At 37.6% G+C, this 24,909-nt stretch overlaps 1 protein-coding gene across 8 annotated transcripts in view; it reads left to right on the top strand.

Annotated features, from left to right (window-relative positions):
* Positions 1–24,909, top strand: part of Rph (Rabphilin) — a 695,894-nt gene that overhangs the window by 83,815 nt on the left and 587,170 nt on the right. For all 8 annotated transcript variants that reach the window (XR_016549578.1, XM_090406051.1, XM_090406050.1 and 5 more), the window contains one exon: positions 24,054–24,201. Coding sequence is in view for 7 of the 8 variants with exons in the window: in XM_090406051.1 (XP_090262177.1) it covers positions 24,131–24,201 (71 nt within the window). In the remaining variant the exon portion in view is untranslated. The remainder of the gene's footprint in view (positions 1–24,053; positions 24,202–24,909) is intronic.

The raw sequence follows: 24,909 nt of genomic DNA, 5'->3' as shown, positions 1-24,909 counted from the left end.
TTTAACTTCCATAATTCATGTTCATATTTAATTTAAGTTCATGCATGACAGTCTACAACAAAAAATAAATTGCATTCTATTGATCCCACTCAATGTGCAAGGTGTCTTTAATGCTGCATGGTGGCCAGTCATAATTACTCAGTTAAGAGATTTCAAATGTCTGAAAAACCTACTCTACCTTACAAAAAATTATTTAGCAGACATAACATTGAAAACCACAACTGTAACAAAAAGAAGTCAAAAGAGGCTGCCCCCGAGGGTCTTGCTATGGACCAGGTTTCTGGAATATTCAGTATGACTCATTATTAAGACTTTCTTTCACAAATGAAACTAGAGTTATAGCTTTTGCTGATGATGTGATGATAACAATTTGGGAACATGAGAGCTTACACTTAGAAGTAATGGCTAAGCTAATAGTTACTTTTTAAAATTGTAGAGTGGGCTCGTGAGAAGAAAGTTACTTTCAGTAGTGCTAAGTCTAAAGTATTTCACATCTCACATAAGAAATCAAAACAATCTATAACAGTCTTCCTAAACAGGGAAGTTCTAGAGGAAGCTAGTGAGCTGAAATGCCTAGGAGTAGCAAATTTAACTTCAACAAGCACATCTCATATGTTGCTAGAAAAAGCTTACAAATTGTAAACCTTCTATCTATTTGGCAAGGATTAACTGGGGACTAGGACAGTGAGCACTGAAAACAGTATATATTGGAGCTACACTTCCATTGTTATTGTATGCTGTATCTTCTTGGAGAGATGAACTAAAATCTAAGAAAAAACAATAAAACAAAAGTTAAACAGAGTTCAATGCCTTCTGAGCCATATGAATAATTAAAGGATACAGAACAATATTTTTTGAGGCAGTTAACTTCCCATTTCTCCACTCTGGAGAAATGGGAAGTTAAGTTCTCTGGGTGAAGGTGCATACTGAGGTAACAGGAAGCCAGAAAGCTGATCAGCTGGCTAAAGAAGTGGCTATAAATAAACGGTTATAAATAGGTTATAAGAAGCCAAAATCAGCTATAAAAACCCTGGCAGAAGATATACGCCTAAGCCAAAAACGGATCAACAACAAAATAATTCGTGCCTAGTATCAGAAGCAGACTCTGGCTGAAAATAGACTCCATCTCTCCAGGTTTAACTGCACTATTAATGGGACATTGAAAATTAAGACATTATCTAAATAGATTCCGTATTCTGGAATCACCATTTTGCATGTATTGTCCACACCTTCAATAGACTATTGATTATTTACTCTATGACTGCCAGCTACTTGACTCCATCCGGACATCCCTAATGCAACATGTTATTTCAGGAGATGAATGGTCAGTGTTAAAACAGAGACTTATCCATAAGCATTAATTAGAATTATATAATTTTGCCAGAAGGATCAATTTCCAATCATAATGTAATATAAGCTACTCATAATGTTTAGATTATATTGTAAAATATTTAAATAAAAAAATAAAAAATGTAAATATGGATGTCAATGTATGAATGCTGGCCTGGTTGGCTGAGTGGTTAGAATATCTGCTCTCCAACCAACAGGCTGTAGGTTCCAATCCCATCATGGGCATGGATGTTTGTGATTGTCTTTAGGTGTGAGACCACCATGAAAAGCATGAAAAGGTTCCATGTTTGGTCTCTAGAGCAGGGTTTCCGGACTATGTAAAAAAATAAACTAAAAAATACAAAACAAAATAAAAAATAAAAATTGATGAAAACGAAAAAAAGGTCAATTACTCGCTCATGGTACAAATGTACTATTATTATTATTATTATTATTATTATTGCACCCTCCATGGAGTTGGCAGACTCATCGTAGGAGTTCTTTCAAATGACAACATATTTATCTTACCGAATCTTAAAATCCTTAACACTCCTTGCATTAACAACACATTCTGGTAATGTGTTCCATTCACTGCCAATTCTCCATGTAAAAAATCTACTCTTCACCGCATTCTTACATAACTTCCAGGGATGACCTTTGGGTTTTCCTCTCTCGCCTTCTACTCTTTTTACAATCTCATCTGGATTAATCCAATAAAATCTCCTCAACTAACTTAAATGTCTCCATCATATCACCTCTTTTTCTCCTATCCACCAACTTCTTCAATCCACATTTCTTCGATTCCCTACATGGCATTCCAAAGTCTTGATATTGTCTTAGTCACTCATTTCTGAAAACCAGGTGACCAAATTTGAGCACAATAGTCCAAGTGTGGTCTGACCAGTGTTTATACAGTGGCACAACCACTTCCTTATCCATATCTTTTAGAGTACTTCTTATCACAGCAGCACTAAGATATGTAGTCTTTGCAACACTTGCAATATGCCTCTAAACATCAGTCTTCTATCAGCCATCATTCCAAATCTCGAATCTTGTCCATACTGGACATACTTGTCCAGATGGGACAAGATTAACTTGAATGTCCATACTTGTCCAGTATGGCATCATTGATATGGTATATTGATGGTGCCTTATATTTCTACACTCCAAAATGCAACACCTTGCGCTTATTAATATATTGAAACTACAACCCCACTCCTTTATCCAAGTCAAAAGTCTATTTTTATTATTATTATTATTGTTGTTCCGGGAAACTCCAAGGAGTCGACAGACTCATCGAGGGAGGCCCTAACATCATGTCAAGAACAACTATTCAACATTCACACAGTATCTATCATACCTTGCCTTGAACTCATTCACGGTCAAAGCACCCACAACAGACTCTGGAAGCTTATTCCACTCATTCACTACTCTCCAAGTAAAAAACCTCCTATTTACTAAATTATTTTGTGTATTATTTCTGTGTGATATTTTATTTTTCAGAGAACTGCAATGATACCTCAGTGATTGCTTTTATTGAATTGAAATTGATTTTGAGTTTATGATATTATTCTAGTTAACTAAGAAATTATCATCTACCTCTAATGACATAATAATATGTAGTGTGTGCAGAAATGCTACTTAAACCTCCAAAGAATAACATTACATCAAAAGAAATATCAGCACTTAAAAAGCTGTATAAGAATAAACAAGTTATTGTAACTATTGATGATAAGAGAAATGCTCAGCGGCAGCTCATCCATAACGGCTATAGGGATACAGCCCCTCCAGTATAAAATGAAAGTTCCTGTTTTATTATCACTATTCTTAAATTTTTATATATTTATCTAAAAACTGTTATTTTCTTGTTTGTAATACAATACCGCTCGATAGTATTTTATATAATTCGTTTTGTAGCAATAGTTGTATTTTGCAATAATCAATGTGCTGTGCGGACTAAGGCTAGAATCAGTGCTGGAGAGTATACTCAATGCTGGAGCTGCATTCAATGCAGACCACACCAAACTGCTACCTGGTGGGAATAACATAGTGGGGTAATGTGTGATTTACATGCAGTTTGGGCTGGTAGCATTGCTGCCAAGATACGTTGCTACTGCTCATGCACAAACAACACAAATTAATATTGTTGTCGTTATCGTAGGTAAATATTGTGCATTTACTAGCATTTAATTTATATATTTGTAGAAATGAACAAAGAGAAGAATTCTGTTCAAATGAACGACCAGAATTTAAAAACTTGTCAGGACATAAAAAATTTATGATATAATGTATAAGATAGGAATTTGTGACTATGACAAAAACTTATGACAATGGCTGAACCTGAAGGGTGTTTCTCAGCTCTCAAAAGAATTAAAACTTTTTTAAGAAATTCAAATGGCACAAAATCGACTTACTGCTTTAGCCATGTTAAGTATAGAGAAAAACATGATTACAAATATGACAAATTTTAATGATAAAGTCATAGATAAATTTGTAAATCAAAAAGAATAATGGAATTTAAATATAAATAGATGGAATTTAAATAAATATAAATAAATAGATAAAACAACATCAGTTATCTATTGATGTTGTTTTTCTTCTTACATTCAATTGTATTTATGTGTATAACTTGACTTAGCAAGTAGTTGTTATAATTTTTTCAATCCATATTGATTTTTTTTTTTTTTTACTTCTATTGCTACAGCCCCACCACTACAAATTCTTACGAACTGCCACTGGAAATGCTACTTTCATTATGAACGAAGCAGAATACAACAGAAAAATTAATCAACTTCTTAAAGATTCCTCCACTTATCAGATTATAGAAATTGGGCTCCTACAAAATCTCAAAAGAAAAAAGTATAAATTATTAAAAACAGTTACATCCTGGCTTAAAGAAGTTAGCAAAAAAATTGAACTTTAATCATATTAAACCACTGTTGATACAGGGGTTATCACTAAAATTCCCAAACTCATTCCTCTTTGTCCAAAAGTAGATAGCATAGACAGCCCCACCTACAAACTGGTTAACATTTATCCAAATCACTTTCCTTCTTTACAAGCAATTCTGCTCATCTATTAAAAATTCTATGCACTTTAAAACATTAATAGAAAATCTAACCCTGACAGATTCTGACATCATGGTCAGTTTTAATATCACCTCACATTTTCACTAATGCATCTTTGATAGAGACCCTTGACCTTATTAAGCTCCCCCCCCTTTACATAATTGAATTCTTGAGATTCACCAAATATGCAGGTTATGTATGCAACTCTACCTTTAATCAGGCATGCAGTCTTATCCTGGAAGATTGCTCAACATGTGGAAATTTCAGTCAAGAAAGGATTTATGTCGAACTGCGAAGCTCTCGATTATGACAAACTTAGCAGGGAACTTAAGAAGTGCCATGTCATAAGAAACTACATGGAATGCATGGAAAGCAGTCAAGGATTGTTTGAGTGAGGCAGTATCAGAGTGCATACCCAGGGTCAGGAGGATAAACTGAGTAGGGATTAAGTGGATGACTAGCAATATAAAACAGGAGCTGTGAAAAAAAAGAAAGCATTATGGAAGGAATATAAACAACAAGGTAATCAGCATGCCCATGAACAATATAAAGCACAAGCAAGAAGGGTAACTAGTATGGTAAGGAAGGCTAAATCAGATTTTGAGAGAAAATTAGCTAAGCAGGCCAAAGTAAATCCAAAAGGATTTTTTTCATTATGTAGCAAGTAAGAGAAAGAATGACTATGGAAAGATAACTTAGTGCTGATGGTAGGAAAGTGACAGAAGCAGAAGAAAGAGTTCCGTTACTAAGTGATCACTTTGCAAGGGTATATCAAAAAGATGGTGACTTTGCAGTTATTCAGGTGACGATGACTGATGTGAGCATTGAGGTAGATGAACTGGAAGTAGAGTTGTAGAATAGATGGGATATTAGCTTGCAGATTATGACAGTGTGCAGAGGCATTGGTATTACTTCTAACTAGGCTGTTTAATTTACATCTGGACTCTGGTCAAGTCCTGACAAGTGAGGAGGGCACTATGGTTTTTCTGCATCAAGGAAGCTCCAAGGCTTCATTAGCAATTATAGAATAATCAGTATCCTGGGAGTGGTGGTGGTGAAAAGTTGGTCTAAGACAGATTCCAGAATGGGGAATATGATACTCTAATGGGGGCAGAATGGCTTTGTTAAGGGTTAGTCATGCATTTATTACACCACATTACACAAATTGGAGATAGATAATATGAAGTTAGTGATATGGATATCAGGGTGGCTAATGGACAGATACCAAAGTGTAGCATGTGGAGGAGCAGAATTCAGAAGAGCAGGTGACTAACAGTGTGTGTGCCACAAGGTTCTGTGGCTGGACCACTATTTGCTGATAATGCAAAAGTGGGTAATGTTATAGTTAATCCAGATGATGTTAGAGAGCTTGCAGAATGATTTAAATAGGTTGGTAGTATGGGGTAAAATATAATGAGTACCTGTTTAATATAAGAAAGTGCAAAGTTACTGCATTTTGAGATAAAAATATTACAAGTTGTGTACCACATTGATGGAAATGTACTTCAGGAAATTGATGAAGCTAAATATTTGAGATGGTAGTAGATGTTGAAGTTCAGAGGACATATCACTAAGGTGACCAAGGTAGCTCATAGGATTGCTTGGTTACAGAACAACTAACTGAGAAGCAGAAATAAGTAAGCTATTATTCTTCTTTAATAATGGCTTGATATGGCCACATCTAGATTACTGATCACCTGAGTTTCTTGGGGATATGATTGTCTGAGTTTCTTGGGGATGAGGAAGTGATGGAGAGGATCCAGAGGTGAGTGACCATGATGGTGAGTAGTCTGTGGATTTGCTTCATGTAATGAAAGATTGAGGGTTTGTGTATGCTGCAATAGTTGTGGAAAAGTGGAAAATAATTGGAAATAAGTGGAAAAGAGAGGATATGATAAAAACCATTCATTTAAATTACTGAAAGGGTTTTGCAGAGGAATATTAGTTGGCTGGGGGACAGAACAAGGGGATCATCCCTGGAAATTGAGTAAGAGTGTGGTTAGCAAAGGTGTGAGGATAATAAATTTTTTGCTTTGAGAGTGGAATTGGTTGTTAGTTTGTTTTGAGTGCTTTGTCTGTTAGTGAACAAAGGAAGAGGTATGATATATTTTATATGGATAATTTTGGTCACCCATGATGAGTCTTCAAACTCCATATAGTACCTTGCAGTAACAATAAGTGGTGTGCATATTTATGAATTTAGGGACACAAAACTCACGTGTTGAAAAGATTATTTTACTGATTGATAATAAAATAATAACTTGACGTTTCAACCGCTGTATTGAGGTCATCATCAGAAGGATACATGTGTATAAGAACCAAGCTACATGCTGTTGCACTCTATACAGGTGAATTACATCTACGCTGTTAACTAATCATCTTTTCTCTTAGCCTGTCCTTTAGTGATAAAAAAAAATAATAAAATAAAATTACCAATAAAAACTACAATAAACTCTGCTAAAGTCCTCATGTACTAGGATTCTTCTGGAATTATACAGTTTATATTGTTATATTATGATTATCTTCTGGATTTGTACAGTACAGGTTGCTATTGAATGTTCAGGAAAAAAAAAACACTTCAAGTCTTCTTGAATTGAGATTTTTCTTCGTGGTTGCTATGAAGGTTGCAGATGGGTCCTCCACATTCTTGGAATGGTTAGACCATCATTTTTATTCAGATTCGGATCATGTTTGAGCATTTCACATGCTTTCTTGAATTTCCGCTCGAACCAGGTTTTGGTGCAGTGTAGGGACTTGGTACCTTTCCAATCAATTCTGTGGTATGTTTGGAGTGCATGGTCAGAAAGTCCAGTTTTTCCAAAATGGAGGTATTTTATGTGTCGTTTGTGTTCATCCTTTCTGATTGGGATGGTTAACCCTGTTTCCCCTGTGTATGCTATGTTACAGGTGCAATCTATTTTGTAAGCCCCTGGGTGGGCTAGGTGTGGCAGGGGATCCTTGGAAGAACTGAGTAGGTGTCGTAAGTTTGTCGGGAGTTTAAAGGTGGTTTTGATGTTGTATTTGTGTAGTGTTCTGTCTATTTTTTCAGAAATGCCTCTAACATATGGCATAGCAATAGCATTCTTGAAATCTTTTTTGTTATTAGTGGTATCTTTGTGGAGGATCTTGTGAATGGTTTTTATACTGTATCCATTTTTTATAAAGGTATGTTTGATGGTCTCATATTCATGGTTAAGAGCTTGTTCATTTGAACAAATCGTTTGAGCTCTGTGTTTAAGGGTGCTTATGATCCCTAGTTTTTGTGTTGGGTGGTGATAAGAAGTTTTGTGTATGTACTGGCCTGTGTGTGTAGGTTTGCAGTAAACTGAGAAGGAGAGACAGCCTGAAGGAAGACGTGTGACACGTGTGTCTGGGAACGGAAGAGAGTTGTTTTTTTCTATTTCAATGGTGAATTGGATGCATTTGTGTTGTTTGTTCAGGTGGCTAAGGAATGTATCTAGTGCTTCGCAGCCATGGGACCAAATGGCGAAAATATCGTTGATGTATCTGAGCCACATTTTGGGCTTTAGGCATGCCGATTCTAGAGCTCGTTGCTCAAAGTCTTCCATATAAAAGTTCGCTATTGGGGGAGAAAGTGGTGAGCCCATGGCTGTACCCTCTTTTTGAAGGTAAAAATTGTTCAAAATTGAAGGTAAAAATTCAAAAAGAGGTTACAGCCATGGGTTCACTACTTCTCCCCCAATAGGGAACTTTTATATGGAAGACTTTGAGCAACGAGCTCTAGAATCGACGTGCCTAAAGCCCAAAATTTGGCTCAGATATATCGATGATATTTTCGCCATTTGGCCCCACGGCCACAAAGCACTAGATACATTTCTTAGCCACCTGAACAAACAACACAAACGCATCCAATTCACCATTGAAATAGAAAAAAACAACTTTCTTCCATTCCTAGACACGCTTGTCACACGTCTTCCTTCAGGCTGTCTCTCCTTCTCAGTTTACCGCAAACCTACACACACAGGCTAGTACATACACAAAACTTCTTATCACCACCCAACACCAAAACTAGGGGTCATAAGCACCCTTAAACACAGAGCTCAAACGATTTGTTCAAATGAACAAGCTCTTAACCATGAATATGAGACCATCAAACATACCTTTATAAAAAATGGATACAGTATAAAAACCATTCACAAGATCCTCCACAAAGATACCACTAATAACAAAAAAGATTTCAAGAATGCTATTGCTATGCCATATGTTAGAGGCATTTCTGAAAAAATAGACAGAACACTACACAAATACAACATCAAAACCACCTTTAAACCCCTGACAAAATTAAGACACCTACTCAGTTCTTCCAAGGATCCCCTGCTATACCTCGCCCACCCAGGGGTTTACAAAATAGATTGCACATGTAACATACTATACATAGGGGAAACAGGGTGAACCATCCCAATCAGAAAGGATGAACACAAACAACACATAAAATACCTCCATTTTGGAAAAACCGGACTTTCTGACCATGCACTCCAAACATACCACAGAATTGATTGGAAAGGTGCCAAGTCCCTACACCGCACCAAAACCTGGTTCAAGTGGAAATTCAAGGAAGCATGTGAAATGCTCAAACATGATCTGAATCTGAATAAAAACGATGGTCTAATCATTCGAAGAATGTGGAGGACCCATCTGCAACCTTCATAGCAACCACGAAGAAACATCTCAATACAAGAAGACTTGAAGTGCTTTTTTTTTTCCTGAACATTCAACAGCAACCTGTACTGTACAAATCCAGAAGATAATCATAATATAACAATATAAACTGTATAATTCCAGAAGAATCCTAGTACATGAGGACTTTAGCAGAGTTTATTGTAGTTTTTATTGGTAATTTTATTTTATTTTATTTTATTTATTTTTTATCACTAGAGGACAGGCTAAGAAAAAAGATTAGTTAACAACGTAGATGTAATTTACCTGTATAGAGTGCAACAGCATGTAGCTTTGTTTCTTTACACATGTATCCTTGTGATGATGACCTCAATACAGGGGTCAAAATATCAAGTTATTATTTTATTATTAATCAGTAAAATAATCTTTTCAACACGTGTGTTTTGTGTCCCTAAATTCGTAAATATGAATGCTGATCACCGTGTAACCTTAAAAGGAATAAGTGGTGTGGATTTTGCATATCCACAAATTGAATCCTTTGATACGAGGGTGTCCAGGCATCCATTTATCGATTTAATAATGATAGACAAAGAAAACTTTTTTTTTTTTAAAATAAGAAACTAGTATTTTTTTGCAGAAAATATTTGAGGGGAAGAGGAATAAAAAACAAAAGATAAATAGAGATAATCTTAACTTGGAACTTGGGGTTTTAGAAACTGTCCTTTGTAGTGGAAGATGTTTTATTTGCTGGGACATATTCAGATTGGTTGGTTAGACATGAATGGATCACGAGAGGTGTTGTCTTTTTAATGCTCAATGATATCAGTCATTTGATTCTCGTGGAAAGGCTTAGACGTTCATTAGACGCTCAGTCATTTGAAGAGAGCATTTTTTAAAAAATGAATCCCATGTATTATCTGTTGAGGATTCATATGCATGCTGGTGATAGAATTTGTTTCTGATTGTTGTCAGTAAAGGCTTATTATGTTTTGAGTTGTATTTTACTTAGACGAATATCAGATGGTTGATGAATTTGTTACCCAGTGGCAAACACCACCTTACTTCTTGGATGCTTAAAGCTTGAAAAAAGGATATGTTTGGTTTCTAGAGTGGAGCCCTCAGATTATCAAACTTGGCATTTTCCAAAATCTGGACTGGTACCAGTTCTTAGAAAAAAATATATACAGAAAAAATAAAAAATCAGTTCACAGACTTCAAATCTGACATGTCAGCCATTGACAGATAAAATCAATCTATAACTGATTCAAATAAAATGACAGAAGAAATAACTGTTATTTTTTCCAGTTTAGTAATGTGTGGTACACACATAGAAAATGCACAGTTAATAACATGTTGTAATACCAGTAAAAATATCAGCTGAATTACTACTTATTTAATTCAGCAACCTACATATATTCTGAAAAATTCATTGCCCAACTGTGTGAAGTTTGTGTAACTTGTTCCAACTCTTTGCCTGCCAATGGTACTAATGTACTGTAGATTAGGTTACCATAAAAAAAAAATAAATAAAATAAAAATCATCTTAAAATACAGTAGAATTGGACTTCTGTTTCATTGTAAGAAATTTTATGGGAAAGTGATTTGATGGATAAGCTAATTTTTTTCACTTATAATTTTGTGAATTTCATTCAAAAAATACCTTGGGGGCTAAAGGTTAAGTAATAGTACCTTAGGTGAGTTAAAGGTTAGGTAATCGGAAAACAGCCCTTAGAGACCAAACATGAAACTTTTTAAAGCCACCTTGGGCCTTTAATAAACAAGGTAGTTTCACTCTGAGTGATGAAATTCACCTACCACTTAAAGACATCCACAAACATCCATGCCTATGATGTGATTCATACATGCAGCCTTGGCTGAAGAGTGGTATCCCCTCTGCCAAAATTGTGAATTTCTGATTTTTTTTTTTGGATGGTAGAGTAGGGTGGTGATGTGTCGCTCAAAATAATAGTGATTAGCTCTGTTGTTGGGTCTTCTTTGGCATTCATGATTTTTTTTTTCTGTAAAATCCCATTCTTTGCCAACAGAACACTTGATACTACTGAGGTCACTAGTTATTAAAATTACTGTTCTTCTTATATGGGGTGCTTAAGGGTCAAATCTGTATAACTGAGGGGAGACCTTCACATAGCCTTTAAAGGAATGCGGAGAACCGACCAGGGCTTCTGACCTAATGTCCAATCCTCACCTTCTCGTGGTACACCCTGTTGGTCTTCTTGGATACTGAATTTGTATACTTCTTGGATACTGAACGAGGATGGACTGGCAATTTGGGATTTAGTCGACTAAATTGTATTCTTATTTGTTAAACCAAAATAAAAAAAATGATAGTACAACATGACAAAATTTCATGCCGGGTGGATTGATACTACTGAGGTCACTAGTTATTAAAATTACTGTTCTTCTTATATGGAGTGGTTAAGGGTCAAAGCTGTATAACTGAGAGAAGACCTTCACATAGCCTTTAAAGGAATGCAGAGAACCGACCAGGGCTTCTGACCTAATGTCCAATCCTCACCTTATCGTGGTACACCCTGTTGGGCTTCTTGGATACTGAACTTGTATACTTCTTGGATACTGAACGAACAAACGAGGATGGGCTGGCAATTTGGGATTTAGCTGACCAAATTGTATTCTTATTTGTTAAACCAAAATAAAAAAAAATGATAGTACAACATGACAAAATTTCATGCCGGCTGGGGCGTCGCCCGGTTAAACAAGGCCCCCGTTGTTTTCGCCAGGGAAACAGGGTGAACAGCAAAAAGTCAGTTACTGGAACAAATCTGAAAGCACACTCAAACTCAACATCACCAGAATTAAAGATCTGTACTATCAACATAAGAAGCCTGAATGGCAAAGAAATGGAGCTAGCTGAGGAATTAGATAAGTACGAGATCAACATAATAGGGGTGACTGAAACAAAAAAGACCAAAACTGGTGAGATCTTTCTGAGCAATAAATACAAAATGTTATATTCAGGCAATGACAATCAAGGAAAAGAAGGTGTAGCCATAGTATTCAACACTAAATATGAGGCTAATCTTCTTGAATGGCAGGCAGTCTCCAGTAGAGTAATGTGGGCAAATATGAGAATGGGGAAACTGGACAATGAGACTTATTTGTGCCTATGGTCCCACAGAAGATCCTACTAAGGTAGAAGTGGAAGAATTTTTTGAGGCTTTAGAAAAAGCAACTGACACAATGAAAAAGGAAAAGTTGGTCCTTGTTGGGGATATAAATAGCAGAGTAGGAAATGATTGTCAGACATACAAAAATATTTTGGGAAAATTTGGAGAAAAGAGCAAAGCTAATAATAATGGCAAATATCTGTTGGATTTCTGCTCAGCACATGGACTGGTTATTACTAACACCATGTTCCAACATAAAAATGTGCACAAATTCACATGGAGAGAAGAGGCTAGGAATGGGAAGGCTAGGAAAGTCTCATTGACTATGTTATTGTTGATAGTGATGTTTTTTCCCTGGTGCAGGACACCAGAGTGTACAGAGGATTTGAAATTGGAAGTGATCACTATCTAGTCTTGAGCAAGATAAAATTCAATTTCATATTGAAAAGAATAACATGTAAGAAAGTTTTAAAGCAAATAAAGGTTGAGCAGCTCTCAGATGTGAACTGTAGACTAAAATACACAAAGATTATTGAAGAAAAAATGAAAGAGTTTGAGAACAGGAATCAAACCTTGGAGATTCAGTGGCAAGCCTTGAAGAAAGCCCTGATTGATTCAGCTAGAGAGGCATGTGGTGAAGTTGTCTGCGAGGATAGAAAAATTAGAGCTCCATGGTGGACACAGGAAGTGAAAGAGGCAGTGAAGGAAAAGAAGAAAGCATATCAAAAGTTCCTGGCAAATAAGTCAGGTTGTGCTCTTAGAATATACAGACGAATGTAAGAAAGCTAAACACTGTAAAACTAGCTAAACAAAAGTCATGGGATGACTTTGGCAAGAATATAGAAAATAAATATCAAGAAGGCGGCAAAATATTTTGGAGGTTGTTGAAGAAGCTTAAGAATGGAGGAAGGAGTGCTGTAAAAGGAGTTAGAGATGATAAAGGTGACATGAAAATGGGAGAAAAAGATATCCTTGAGGTATGGAGTAATTATTTTGAAAAACTGCTAAATGAAACAAGCAGTGATGACAGCACAATGGTAAAAAATACTGACCAGGCATGCAGTCAGGAATACATATCCATACTTGAAGTAGAAAAAGCCATCAAAGTCTTGAAATGTGGAAAGGCAGCAGGAGTAGATGATATATGAATATCGATTACATAAATGATTTGTGGATGTTTAGTGCGGATGGAAGAAGGGTATGTGCGAAATGTGACCTGAACGAGGAATTGATGAATGCGAATATGGAATTGATGACAGAAAGTGCTAGTACCGATTGTGTCGCGAGTGCATGTTTGAAAGAGAAGGATGGTGAGAAAGACAGGCGAAAAAATGTTAAAAAATGAGGAAAAAAGAAAAAGAGCGATTTGACAACCGTAACGGATGTTAAAAGGGACGAAAGTGAGGCGGAAAGAAACGAAATTGAGAGAATGAATGAAAGTAGAAATGGCGTGATGCAGAAATCGCAAGTAAAAAAAATCGAAAGAATCAATGATAGCGAAAAAAGAATGAATGATGGCGAAAGTTGGATGCATGGAATGAAAGTATGGAAACAAAGAAGGATGAATGAGAGGGAAAGTGAGAAGAGGGGGTCGAGAGTTAGAAAGTTAGAAAGATTTAATGATAGAGAGACTGTGTCGCGAGGTTCGGAAGGTGAATTGGATTGGATGAAGCAAGAAATGAAATGGATGCGGAATGAAATTAAGAGAATTCAGGTCAAAACTATTAAAATAAATTATGATGGCATGAAAGAGTTAACAAAAGATGAGCGAGTGGCATTGTATGGCGACTCCATTATTAAAGGTGTGCTAGAGGATAAAATGCACAAGGTATGTTTTCCAGGCGGTAAAATGAGTAGAGTGATTGAGGCATTGAATATGAGGCGGGAACGAGCAAAAGAGTTAATTGTATTAATTGGTACAAATGATTTGAGAGAGAACAAAGAGCATGTCAAAATGAATGTCAGGAGACTGCTTGGAAAGATAAAAGAGAATAGTGTGACAGGAAGGGTAGTCAGTGTGTTGCCTAGGTATGATTGTGGTGAAATGAGGCGGAGAGCAAGGATTATGAATGATATTCTGGCTGAAATGTGTGAGGAGATGGGAGTACAGTTTGTTAATGTATGGAATGAGTTTGAGGGACGAAGTGAGCTGTATGGGAGCGATGGACTGCATTTGAGTGGTTATGGTGTGAGTCGCTTGGAGAGACTGCTGCTGGAAAGTGGAGAAGTGAATAGAGAGAATAAATCAGATCGAGAGGGGAGTGATGTGGAAGAGCAGGAGAGTAAGACAGGAGAGATTGAAGAAGTGGAAATGAATGGGGAAGTGAGTGGTATGAGTATAGAAAATGAGAGAATGGGTGTGCTGGAGGAGCAGGGAAACGGGGAGGCTCAGGGTGGACAGGGATACACAGCGTGAGAAAGGTGGATGCTCCAAGAGGAGGTGAGAGCATGTGTAGGCAGGAAAGTAATGGGATGATCAGGGATCAAAAGGAAACAGATGGAATTGCAAAGGGTTCTAAAATGAAGAAGCAGAAAGGGAAATGGCCCCAGTCCAGCATGGAGAGATCACATCGAGTGAGTGGTATCAGTGGAACTAACTGTAGATCCAGAAATGAGTTGTTGTGTTTGTATACCAATGCTAGAAGTATAAGAAACAAGGCGGATGAAATGGTTGCACTAATTGCGTCTGTGCACCCAGAGATTGTCGGAATAAGTGAAACATGGTTAGATGAAAATAACATCCTGACAGGAATAGAGATGGAAAGGTATGATGTGTTTCGTGAGGATAGAAGTGGTAAAAAGGGAGGGGGAGTGCTATTGATGATAGAGAAAGAGTTATGCCCATACAAGGTAGAGATGCAAGAGGGAAATGGGGCTAGTGGTTTTGAGGCAGCATGGTGTGAGATAGAGGTGAATAGAATCAAATACTTGGTGGGATGTTGTTATAGACCTGGTAATGTGGATGGTGGTGATAGTGAAATGTATAGTCAAATAAGCCAAGCAAATAAGAAAAGGGTGATCATTATGGGTGATTTTAATTATGGCAATATAGACTGGAATGAAGAGATAGCAACTGGAAGTAAAGAAAATGAGTTTCTTGAGTTTTTGAGGGATAACTACCTCAGACAGTATGTAACAGAGGGCACACGAGGATTAAGGGTCTTGGATTTGGTCATCTCATCGGAGGATGTAATTATCAATGAGGTATCAAATCATCCACCAATTGGTGAAAGTGACCATAAGGTGATTACTTGGGTGGTTGCCAGCAGTTCAAGGACCCCTGTGAAAAAAGGGTATATATATGGAACTTCAAGGGGGGTGATTATGAAGAGCTTGGGAGACAGCTTGCAGGTGTAGCATGGAATGAGGAGTTAGCTGGAAAAGAGATCAATGAAGCTTGGGGGATTTTCAAAAAATATTTAGTAGATGCAATGTCTGAATGTATACCATGGGTGAGAAGGTTAAATAAGGTAGGTGTGAGATGGATGAATAAAGAGATTAAGCATGCAATACAGAGAAAAAGGGCATTGTGGAGGCAGCATAAGAGAAGTGGAAGTAACCAATTTCATGAGGTCTACAAAGACCAGGCAAGGAGGGTGACTTGGTTGGTGAGAGTAGCTAAAGAGAGGTATGAACAGCAGTTAGCTAATGAAGCCAAAAAAGAATCCTAGGGAGTTCTTTCGATATGTAGCCAGCAAAAGAAAGAATGATTTTGGAAGGATGATATTGATTGGAGGAAATGGTATAAAGACAGCTGTTGCAGAATGTGTGGTGGAGATACTTAATGAGCAGTTCATAAAGATCTTTCAATCTTGTGAATGTGACTTCATGGAGAGATTAGGAGCAGTTGATGATAGGGAGGAGAGACTGACTGTAAGTGAGCAAGAGGTGTTTGGGGAGTTGAGTAAACTAGATGTAAATAAGGCTGTGGGACTTGATAATATATCACCGCGTATTCTGAAGGAATGTGCCAGAGAGTTGACACCTGCCTTGACATATTTTTTTAATACGAGTCTTGCACTTGGTCAAGTCCCTAAAGAGTGGATGGAGGGCAAGATTGTGCCACTTCATAAAGGAGGTGATCGAACTCAAGCATCAAACTATAGGCCTATCTGTGTGTCAGGTGTTGTGCTTAAGTTGTTGGAGAAGCTTGTGAGAACTAGGATCCAGAGTTGGGTTGACAACAATGGTATAATCTTTGATGGACAGCATGGATTTGCTAAAGGGATGTCGTGTTTTAGTAATCTACTTACTTATTACAATAAAGTGACTGCTTCCTTGGACAGAGGAGAAGGATACACAGTAATATACTTGGATTTCGCAAAAGCTTTTGATAGAGTACCTCATGATAAGTTGACAGTCAAACTAGAGCAGATGGTGTTGGATATTAGATTAGTGCATTGGATTGGAGACTGGCTATCTGATAGGTATCAACAAGTTGTGTATGGGGGTGTAATATCCAGGAAAAGGAAAGTCACTAGTGGAGTGCCTCAGGGATCTGTTTTAGGGCCATTACAATTTAACTTGTATATTAATGATATTGGCGAAGATTTGGATGGAGATATTCAGTTGTTTGCAGATGATGCAAAGTTGGGACAAACCATAAAGAGTAGTGAAGATGTTGTGGCCTTGCAAGAAGACTTGAATAAATTGAGTGATTGGTCAAGCAAATGGGGATGTGAGTTCAATGTTGTAAAATGTAAGGTTTTAAAATTTGGAAAACAAAGATGGGATGCAGAATTTATGCTTGGTGAGAATATATTGTTGGAAGTAGAGGAAATAAGAGATCCTTGGGTGATAGTAGATAAGGATCTAAAATTTAGGGGACACATCGCCAAAATTGTGAAGACAACACAAAGACTTCTGGGAATGATGCGGAGGACACTGACGTGTAGAAGTAGGGAGATTCTTGTTCCATTGTATAAGGCTTTGATTAGGCCACACATGGACTATTGTCCCCAGATTTGGTCGCCTGGTTTTCAGAAAGATGAAGAGATGTTGGAAAGGGTCCAAAGGCGACTGACTAAGGTAGTTTCTGACCTCTGAAATGTCGAGTATGAGGAAAGATTGAAAAGATGTAATTTGCAGAGTCTCGTGGAGAGAAGGAAGAGGGGAGATATGATAGAGACCTACAAGTTGGTAAGGGGTTGTTATAGGATCAATGGTGGAGAAGTTCTACAGAGAATAGTGGGAGATCAGGGGAGAACCAGAGGTCATCCCTGGAAACTGTATAAGGAGGGTGTGAGTAAGGGAGTGAGAGGCAGGTTTTTTTCGTGCAGAGTTGTGAGAGATTGGAATGCCTTGCCTGAGAGTGTGGTGTCTGAAGGAGTTTGAATGTGTTTAAGACGCGGTATGATGAGATGTGTGTGTGAGATAAAAGGACCTCCTAGATTAGTCCTTGACTCCATGAGGTCTTGTTTAATAATAATAATAATATTCGACCAGAAATGCTGAAGTATGGTGGTATAAGAGTCTTTCAGTGGCTGCACTGCATAGTTCAGAAAGCCTGAACAGAGGGATGAATTCCCGATAATTGGAGTAGAGCTCTCATAGTACCCATATATAAAAAGGGAAATAAAACTGAATGTGAGAATTACAGAGGTATTTCCCTACTGAATGTTCCTGGAAAGATCTATACAAGTATACTTGAGAAATGGTTGAGAAGAATTGTGGAAGAAAAGCTTGGTGAAGAACAAGCTGGATTCAGGCCAAATAGAGGCTGTCAGGATCAGATCTTCACTTTACGACAAATAGTCGAGAAAGCATTGGAATATAACAAAGATCTGTATTTAAGTTTTGTCGATTTGGAAAAGGCATATGATAAGTTGCCAAGAGAGAAGCTATTCAATACGCTGCAGTTATTTGGTGTCAATGGGGCATTATATCAAGCAATACTTAGTCTTTATTTGAGTTGTAAGTCAGCAGTTAGAATTGAAGGAAGTACAGGAAGATGGTTTAATGTTAAATCTGGTGTGAGACAAGGATGTACATTATCCCCTCGGTTATTCATTATTTATATGCATCACATTATGAAGGAAAGTGGTATTAAACATGATATCAAAATTGGAGATGTTAATGTCAGCTCTTTGCTTTATGCGGATGATGTTATACTTCTAAATAAATCCACTACAAGTCCGCAAGATTCTCTGACTAAATTGAATAACTGTTGTAATAGATACGGTATGAAGGTCAGCATTAAAACGACAATGAAAATAGGCAGAATCATTGAAAATGTCAACTGTGTTGTGAATGGAGAAAACCTGTGGAACAAGTAAAATATTTCAGCTACTTAGGCACTATTTTTAGTGAAGATGGTAAATTAAATATAGAAATAGACAACAGAATCAGCAAAGCTGGTATGGTGGGAATTGATTGAATAAATTCATAGGGAATAAGAGAGAAATTAATCAGAACACTAAATTAGCTGTATACAAGACAGTGTTCAAACCAGTTTTAACTTATTGATCTTAGAGTTGGGTCAGAAGTAAAACACTTGACCAAAGACTAGAGACCGCAGATATGAGAGTCCTGAGAAAGATTATAAGCATGAACAAATGGCATCAATGGCAATATCATATTAAAAACGAGGATATTAGGAAAGAACTTGACATTGTCAGCATCCAGGAATGCGTTAGCAGAGCTAATCTCAGGTGGTATGGTCACTTGAACAGAATGGGCAAGGAAAGATTAGCAAAACAAGTGTTCTCTGCCAGGTTGGCAGGAAAAAGACCCAGAGGAAGACCAAGATATAGGTGGATTGATACGGTACAAAGTGCCTTAGACAATTGAAATATAAGATCTGATGATGTTGGAGTCTTGAGAAGTAATAGACTGATTTGGAGGAAAATTGTAGATAGGAAGTTAGTAATGATGTAATTTTTTTCATGTAGTACTATCATATCCTGTACACCCCTTGAGGGTACATGGCAGGTATTTGATGATGATGATGATGTTCTCCTTATTATTATTACTTGGGCAGCTCCAAGGAGTTTGGAGTCATCATCATCATGGGAAGCTCACAGTAACTGTTATTCAGACAGTACCTATCACATCTCTCTTTAAACTTATTCCCTGTCAGGGCATACACAATCACTGTTGGCAATTCATTCCAGCCATTTATGGAAATTTGCTTTCCATGCAAAATATATATCTGCTTCTTTCCTTACTCATCATATACTGAAAAATATCATTTATATTAATGTTATAAAATCCGTTTAATAACCTTTAAGGTTTTATGATATCCCCACAGATTTCATTCTAACCTCATAGGGAGTATTCATCATTCATGCCAAAGAAACCCAGGTGACCAAATCTGTGTGCTGTAATCAAGATTTGGCCATATCATGGTCTCATCAATAATGATAGTGATCTCCCTATCTCTGCTTGTCAATGAGCTCTTTTAACTACTTTTGCAATATGTCCTCTGAGCTTTAACTTCCTATCCACAATGTATAGCCTCATCAACTTTTTGCAATTATTCATCTGACAGATTTTATTATTATTATTATTATTATTATTATTATTATTATTATTATTACTCAGGCCTCCATGGAGTCAAAAGACTCATCATGGCAGGTCCTTCCTAAGAACATAAAGTCTGTCAAGACTCATCAAGGGGAGATCCCCCTAAGAAACACAAAATCTATCATACCACTCCTTAAACTCATTGACCGTTCTCACCTTCACCACTCTATCAGGCAATGAATTCCATGGTTTAACCACCCTCCATGCAAAGAAACCACTCCTCATCCTCTTGCTCACAGTTTCCTTTCATAACTTCCAGCGATGGCCTCTTGTCATCACTCCTTCCCGCTGTTCAACCAAGCGAAAGAACTCCCCAGTGTCAACCCTGTAACCACCTCTCAACAGTTTAAAAGTCTCAATCATATCACCTCTCTTTCTTCTATCCACCAAACTCTGCAGTCCACATTCCCTCAGCCGATTCTCATAACTATCCTTGTACAGTCCTGAGACCATCTTTGTCATCCGTCTTTGTATCTTTTCCACAGTTAATTTATCCCCTTCAAATCCTGGGGACCAAATCTGAGAACAATAGTCTAAGTGTGGTCTGATCAGAGACTTATACAATGGAATGATAACCCTTTTATTTCTGCAGGTCAGCGAGCGTCCTTCTCATTATTGCAGCAATCCTCTGTGTTACCTACAACGACCTTTGCAATATGTCCACTAAATTTCATGTTTCTATCAATCATCAACCCCAGATCTCTTGTCTCCCCTACTTCCTCCAGTATAACTCCTCCCATAGAGTATGCAGTGTCCCATCGATGTTTCCCAAACCTCAAGGCCTTACATTTTGCTGCATTAAACTGACATTCATTTGCCCATCTATCTAGCTTATTCAATTCCTCTTGCAGGGCTACCACATCTGCACTATTACTAATAATCTTTCCCAGCTTTGCATCATCTGCAAACAACTGAATATCCCCTTGCAATCCACTGGCAATGTCATTGATATAAAGGTATAACAATATAGGTCCTAGTACTGAGCCCTGTGGAACCCCATTTGTGACCTTCTGTCTCCTTGAAATTGCTCCACCATACACAACTCTCTGATACCTATCAGACAGCCAATCCTGAATCCAGTTGACCAATCTGACATCCAGACCCATGTGTTGCAACTTAAATATCAGCTTATCATGTGGCACCCTGTCAAATGCCTTTGCTAAGTCTAAGAAAATTGCAGTATATGCCTTTCCTTCATCTAATGTTCTTGTAACTTTATTATAAAAGGCTAGCATATTGCTAAAACAAGAGGGTACTTTCACAAATCCATGTTGACTCTCACAGATAACATAACCCTCATCTGTCCAGTGCTGTATACGGTCTCTCACTACTTTCTCCAAGATCTTAACTACTGATGACACAAACTGGCCTATAATTAGACACTTCCAGTCTGTTACCACCCTTATGCAATGGCACTATCTTACCTTCCTTCCATTCCCTGGACACCTTTGCTGAAGCCAGACTTTCATTGAAAGCCAGGTTAAAGGCACTGTCAGTTCCCTAGCACATTCTCTCAAAACTCGTGGTGAAATACCACCCAGTCCAAAAGCTTTATTGACATCCAGAGTTCTCATTGTCTGAAACACACTCTCCTCCTGTACCTCTAAACCTCGAACCAGTCCTATCCCTCTAGCATTAAAACTGACTTCTCCAGGATGAAATACTCCAATAAAGTGGTCATTGAACAATTCCACTATGCCCTCTGCATCAGTCATTCTATTCCCATTTTTATCATACAATATCATTCTTCCACAGTTATTTCTCCTTCTTCTGGCCACATAGCTAAAAAATTCCCTAGGATTTTCTTTGGATCTTAGGGTCAATCTCCTCTCATATTCCAGTTTTGTTTTCCTTATCACACTATTCGCTCTTCTGGCCTGTGTCTTATATTCTTCTCGCATCCTCTCTTCACCTGTCTCCTTATATCTCTTCCATAGCCTCTTTTTCACATGCAATTCCTGTTTAATATTGTTTGTCATCCACTTTACTCCAATTTGTGTCCTCTTCTTCACTCTTGGTATACAACTTACCATTGCTACTAACAAATATTCTTTCACAATTTCCCACGCACTAACGATATCCCGGCCTTCCAATTCCTCCCTCCATGAAACTTCCCGAAGTTGACGTCTAAGACTATTATAATCACCTGCATTATAATTCCACATAAGTTCCCATCTCTTTGATACTACTGCATGTCTATTCATTTTCCAAGTCAAAACCATATGGTCACTCTCTCCAACTGGTGGGAGAGATGTCATCTCAGTTATTATCAACTCTTCTGATGCTATAACCAAATCTAAAACTCTTGAACCTCTTGTTCCCTCTGTTACATGTTGCCTAAGACATTTGTCCCTCAAGAATTCTAGAAATTCCATTCCACTATTGCTACATGCATCTTTCTCTCTCCAATTTATACTACAGTAGTTAAAATTTCCCATAACAATCATTCTTCTTGCACTTGCCAAACTTAGCTGTCTAAACATCTCCTGGTCCCCATCCTCCGTGCTCCTGGGTCTGTAGCAACACCCCACTAAATATCCTGTCTTGCCTACCTCTACCTCATACCATATGCTCTCAAAATCATTTGTCTCACTGCCTTCCAAAGCCTCCACTCTTACAGGACATAGGTCATCACTTATTATAAGCAGTACCCCACCACCACGCTTTCCCCTCCTATCCTGACGAAAAATACTATACCCAGCGACTTCTATTCCTGTTATTATATCCCCTTCTCTCAACCATGTCTCAGTGATCGCAATAATTTTTGGCCAGGCTGATGCTATCTGCGCCACCAATTCCTCTTCCTTATTCCTGATACTCCTGGCATTAATATAAAGCATATAAATGCCATTGTTTCTATACCCAGCATTATCCCTTCTAGACTCCACTGGACTCAGTGTTACCTGACATCGTCTCCCTTCTCCCAAGTATCCATTCCCACAAGAGGCCATCCCTGCTATCATCCTCCCTGGGACACACTGACTCTTTCAGAACAGCAATCTCTCTAGATGCCTACGTCCTTCCTCATTCAAATGTAAATGGTCTCTCGCATACAATTCTTCTCTTTCGTCAAATGCACTCCAAGCATCCACACATACCAGTCCTCTCTTGTCACACATTCTTGCTATTATGCCATTCAATATCACCGCTCTTCTGCTCAGCTCATCATTATCATACCTAGGCAACACACACACTATTTTTCCTCTCTCTGTCTTCTTCCGTACAGTCTCAAGCAAAAACCTCATAACTCTTGCTACCCGACTTACATTACCACTCAAGTCATTCGTTCCTACCATCACAATCATCTCATCTACCCTTTCACCTCTCTTAATTGCCATAGCCACCCTTTCTATTGTTCCTCCTAACAAACACTCCTCACGCATCCTATCTTGAACACCACGGATCATTGAGTCGCCATACATTATACCTCTTACCATTCCCTCTCTCCTATTGTTTCCATTCTCTCCTCTTCTTTCATTCCCATAGGTCTCTCTCATTCCCTCTCCTCTACAGTTATTCTCTCTTCTAGCATTCCCATACCTCTCTTTCCTAATGTTTTCATTCACTCCTATACATCTCTCTCATTCCCTCTCTCTCCTATTGTTTCCATTTTCTCCACTTCTAGCACTTCCATAACCCTCTCTCATTCTGTCTCTCCTACTGTTTCCATCCTCTCGTCTTCTAGCATTCCCATATCTCTCTCTCATTCCGTCTCTCCTACTGTTTTCATCCTCTCATCTTCTAGCATTCCTATACATCTCTCTCATTCCCTCTCTCCTACTGTTTCCATTTTCTCCACTTCTAGCACTTCCATATCTCTCTCTCATTCCATCTCTCCTACTGTTTCCATCCTCTCGTCTGTTAGCATTCCCATACCTGTCTCTCATTCGCTCTCTTCTACTGTTTCCATTCTCTCCTCTTCTAGCACCCCCATACCTCTCACTCATACTCCCTAAATTCTCTCTCTCTCTCCTACTCTGATTCTCCTTGCATTTATCTCTTCCATTCCATTTTATATTAAGAAGTTGTATAGTAACTGTTTAATTAGACTGGATAAAAAATACTTAACTATTACTTATAAAAGGATATTAAATATGCATTTTGATTTCATAGCCAGATTAAAATTTGCCTGAGAGCTTATTTTAATTTTAATCTGGCTATGAAATCAAAATTAGTAAATAATATCCTTTTATAAATAACTTATATTTTGCCATAATGAAGCCTTTTTAAGTTCTTATTGCAGTAATGTACTTGCTGTATTTCAAATTATTAGTAGTACCATGTAAAAATATGTTGTATATGTTTAATTTTTAATTCAGTATTGTTTTTCTTTGCACAAAATTTACAGTTCTGATTAGTTTCTGTAATGGTAAGAAGTTTGATGTCACATCTCTGTTTGGTGGAATTAAAATTTCCAGCATTATAATGGAAGATTTTGGAATAGCAAAAGATAAATGGGTATGTCCTAATGACAGAGAATTAGCACTTAGAGCAAAGTAAGTCAGAAGTTTTGTTTTATCTCAAAATGTATGTTTAAATATTTCCATGTGTGCATTTGAATATGACCTCTGTCATATTAAATATGATAGAGATCATATTTTAAAATATTAAAGGACATTCAGAGAACATTTTAATATGACCTCTGAAAGCTGTGAAACTAAAAGTATTGGAGTGAATCTAGTTCTGTGTTTAAACATTGGTGAAAGAAATACAAAAGAGAGTATAAATGGGGTGATTGAAAGTAGTAATAAGATAGCATATGCAAAAGTTAAACGCTGCACTCTAAGATAACAATCCTGCTAGGTAGCGAGGATGAAAGTGCAATAGACCTGGTAGAGATAGTGAAGAGCAGTGAGAAAAAACTCAGGATATGAAAGCAGAGTTGACAAAGGTGAGTCAAGAGAAGAGGAAATCAATCATGACAGAGTGAAATGAGGAGATTAACAGGTATGGAAGGAGAAGAAGGCTGGAAAAATGGCAGTGTGAAAGAGGTGTCCAGTGATTCGAGGCTGTCCACGTGTGGGGATTCGATTATTAGAGGTGTGATAAATAAGACAGTACATAAGATTTGCTTTCCAGGGATTGATTGAACAGAGTGATTGAAACACTAGATATGAGGAAGAAGTGAGCAAGGTGGTAGTAGGCACAAATGATCTGGATGGCAACAAGGGCAAGGATGGATATCAGGAAGTTGCTAAAGAGAG

This window comes from Typopeltis vanoorti, chromosome 16 (genome assembly GCF_054136105.1).
Source record: "Typopeltis vanoorti isolate ZY-2024b chromosome 16, IOZ_Tvanoo_1.0, whole genome shotgun sequence".
In the NCBI taxonomy this organism is placed as follows: domain Eukaryota; kingdom Metazoa; phylum Arthropoda; class Arachnida; order Uropygi; family Thelyphonidae; genus Typopeltis; species Typopeltis vanoorti.
The sequence above is the reverse complement of the archived record's forward strand: the minus strand, read 5'-3'. Positions and strand labels throughout refer to the sequence as shown.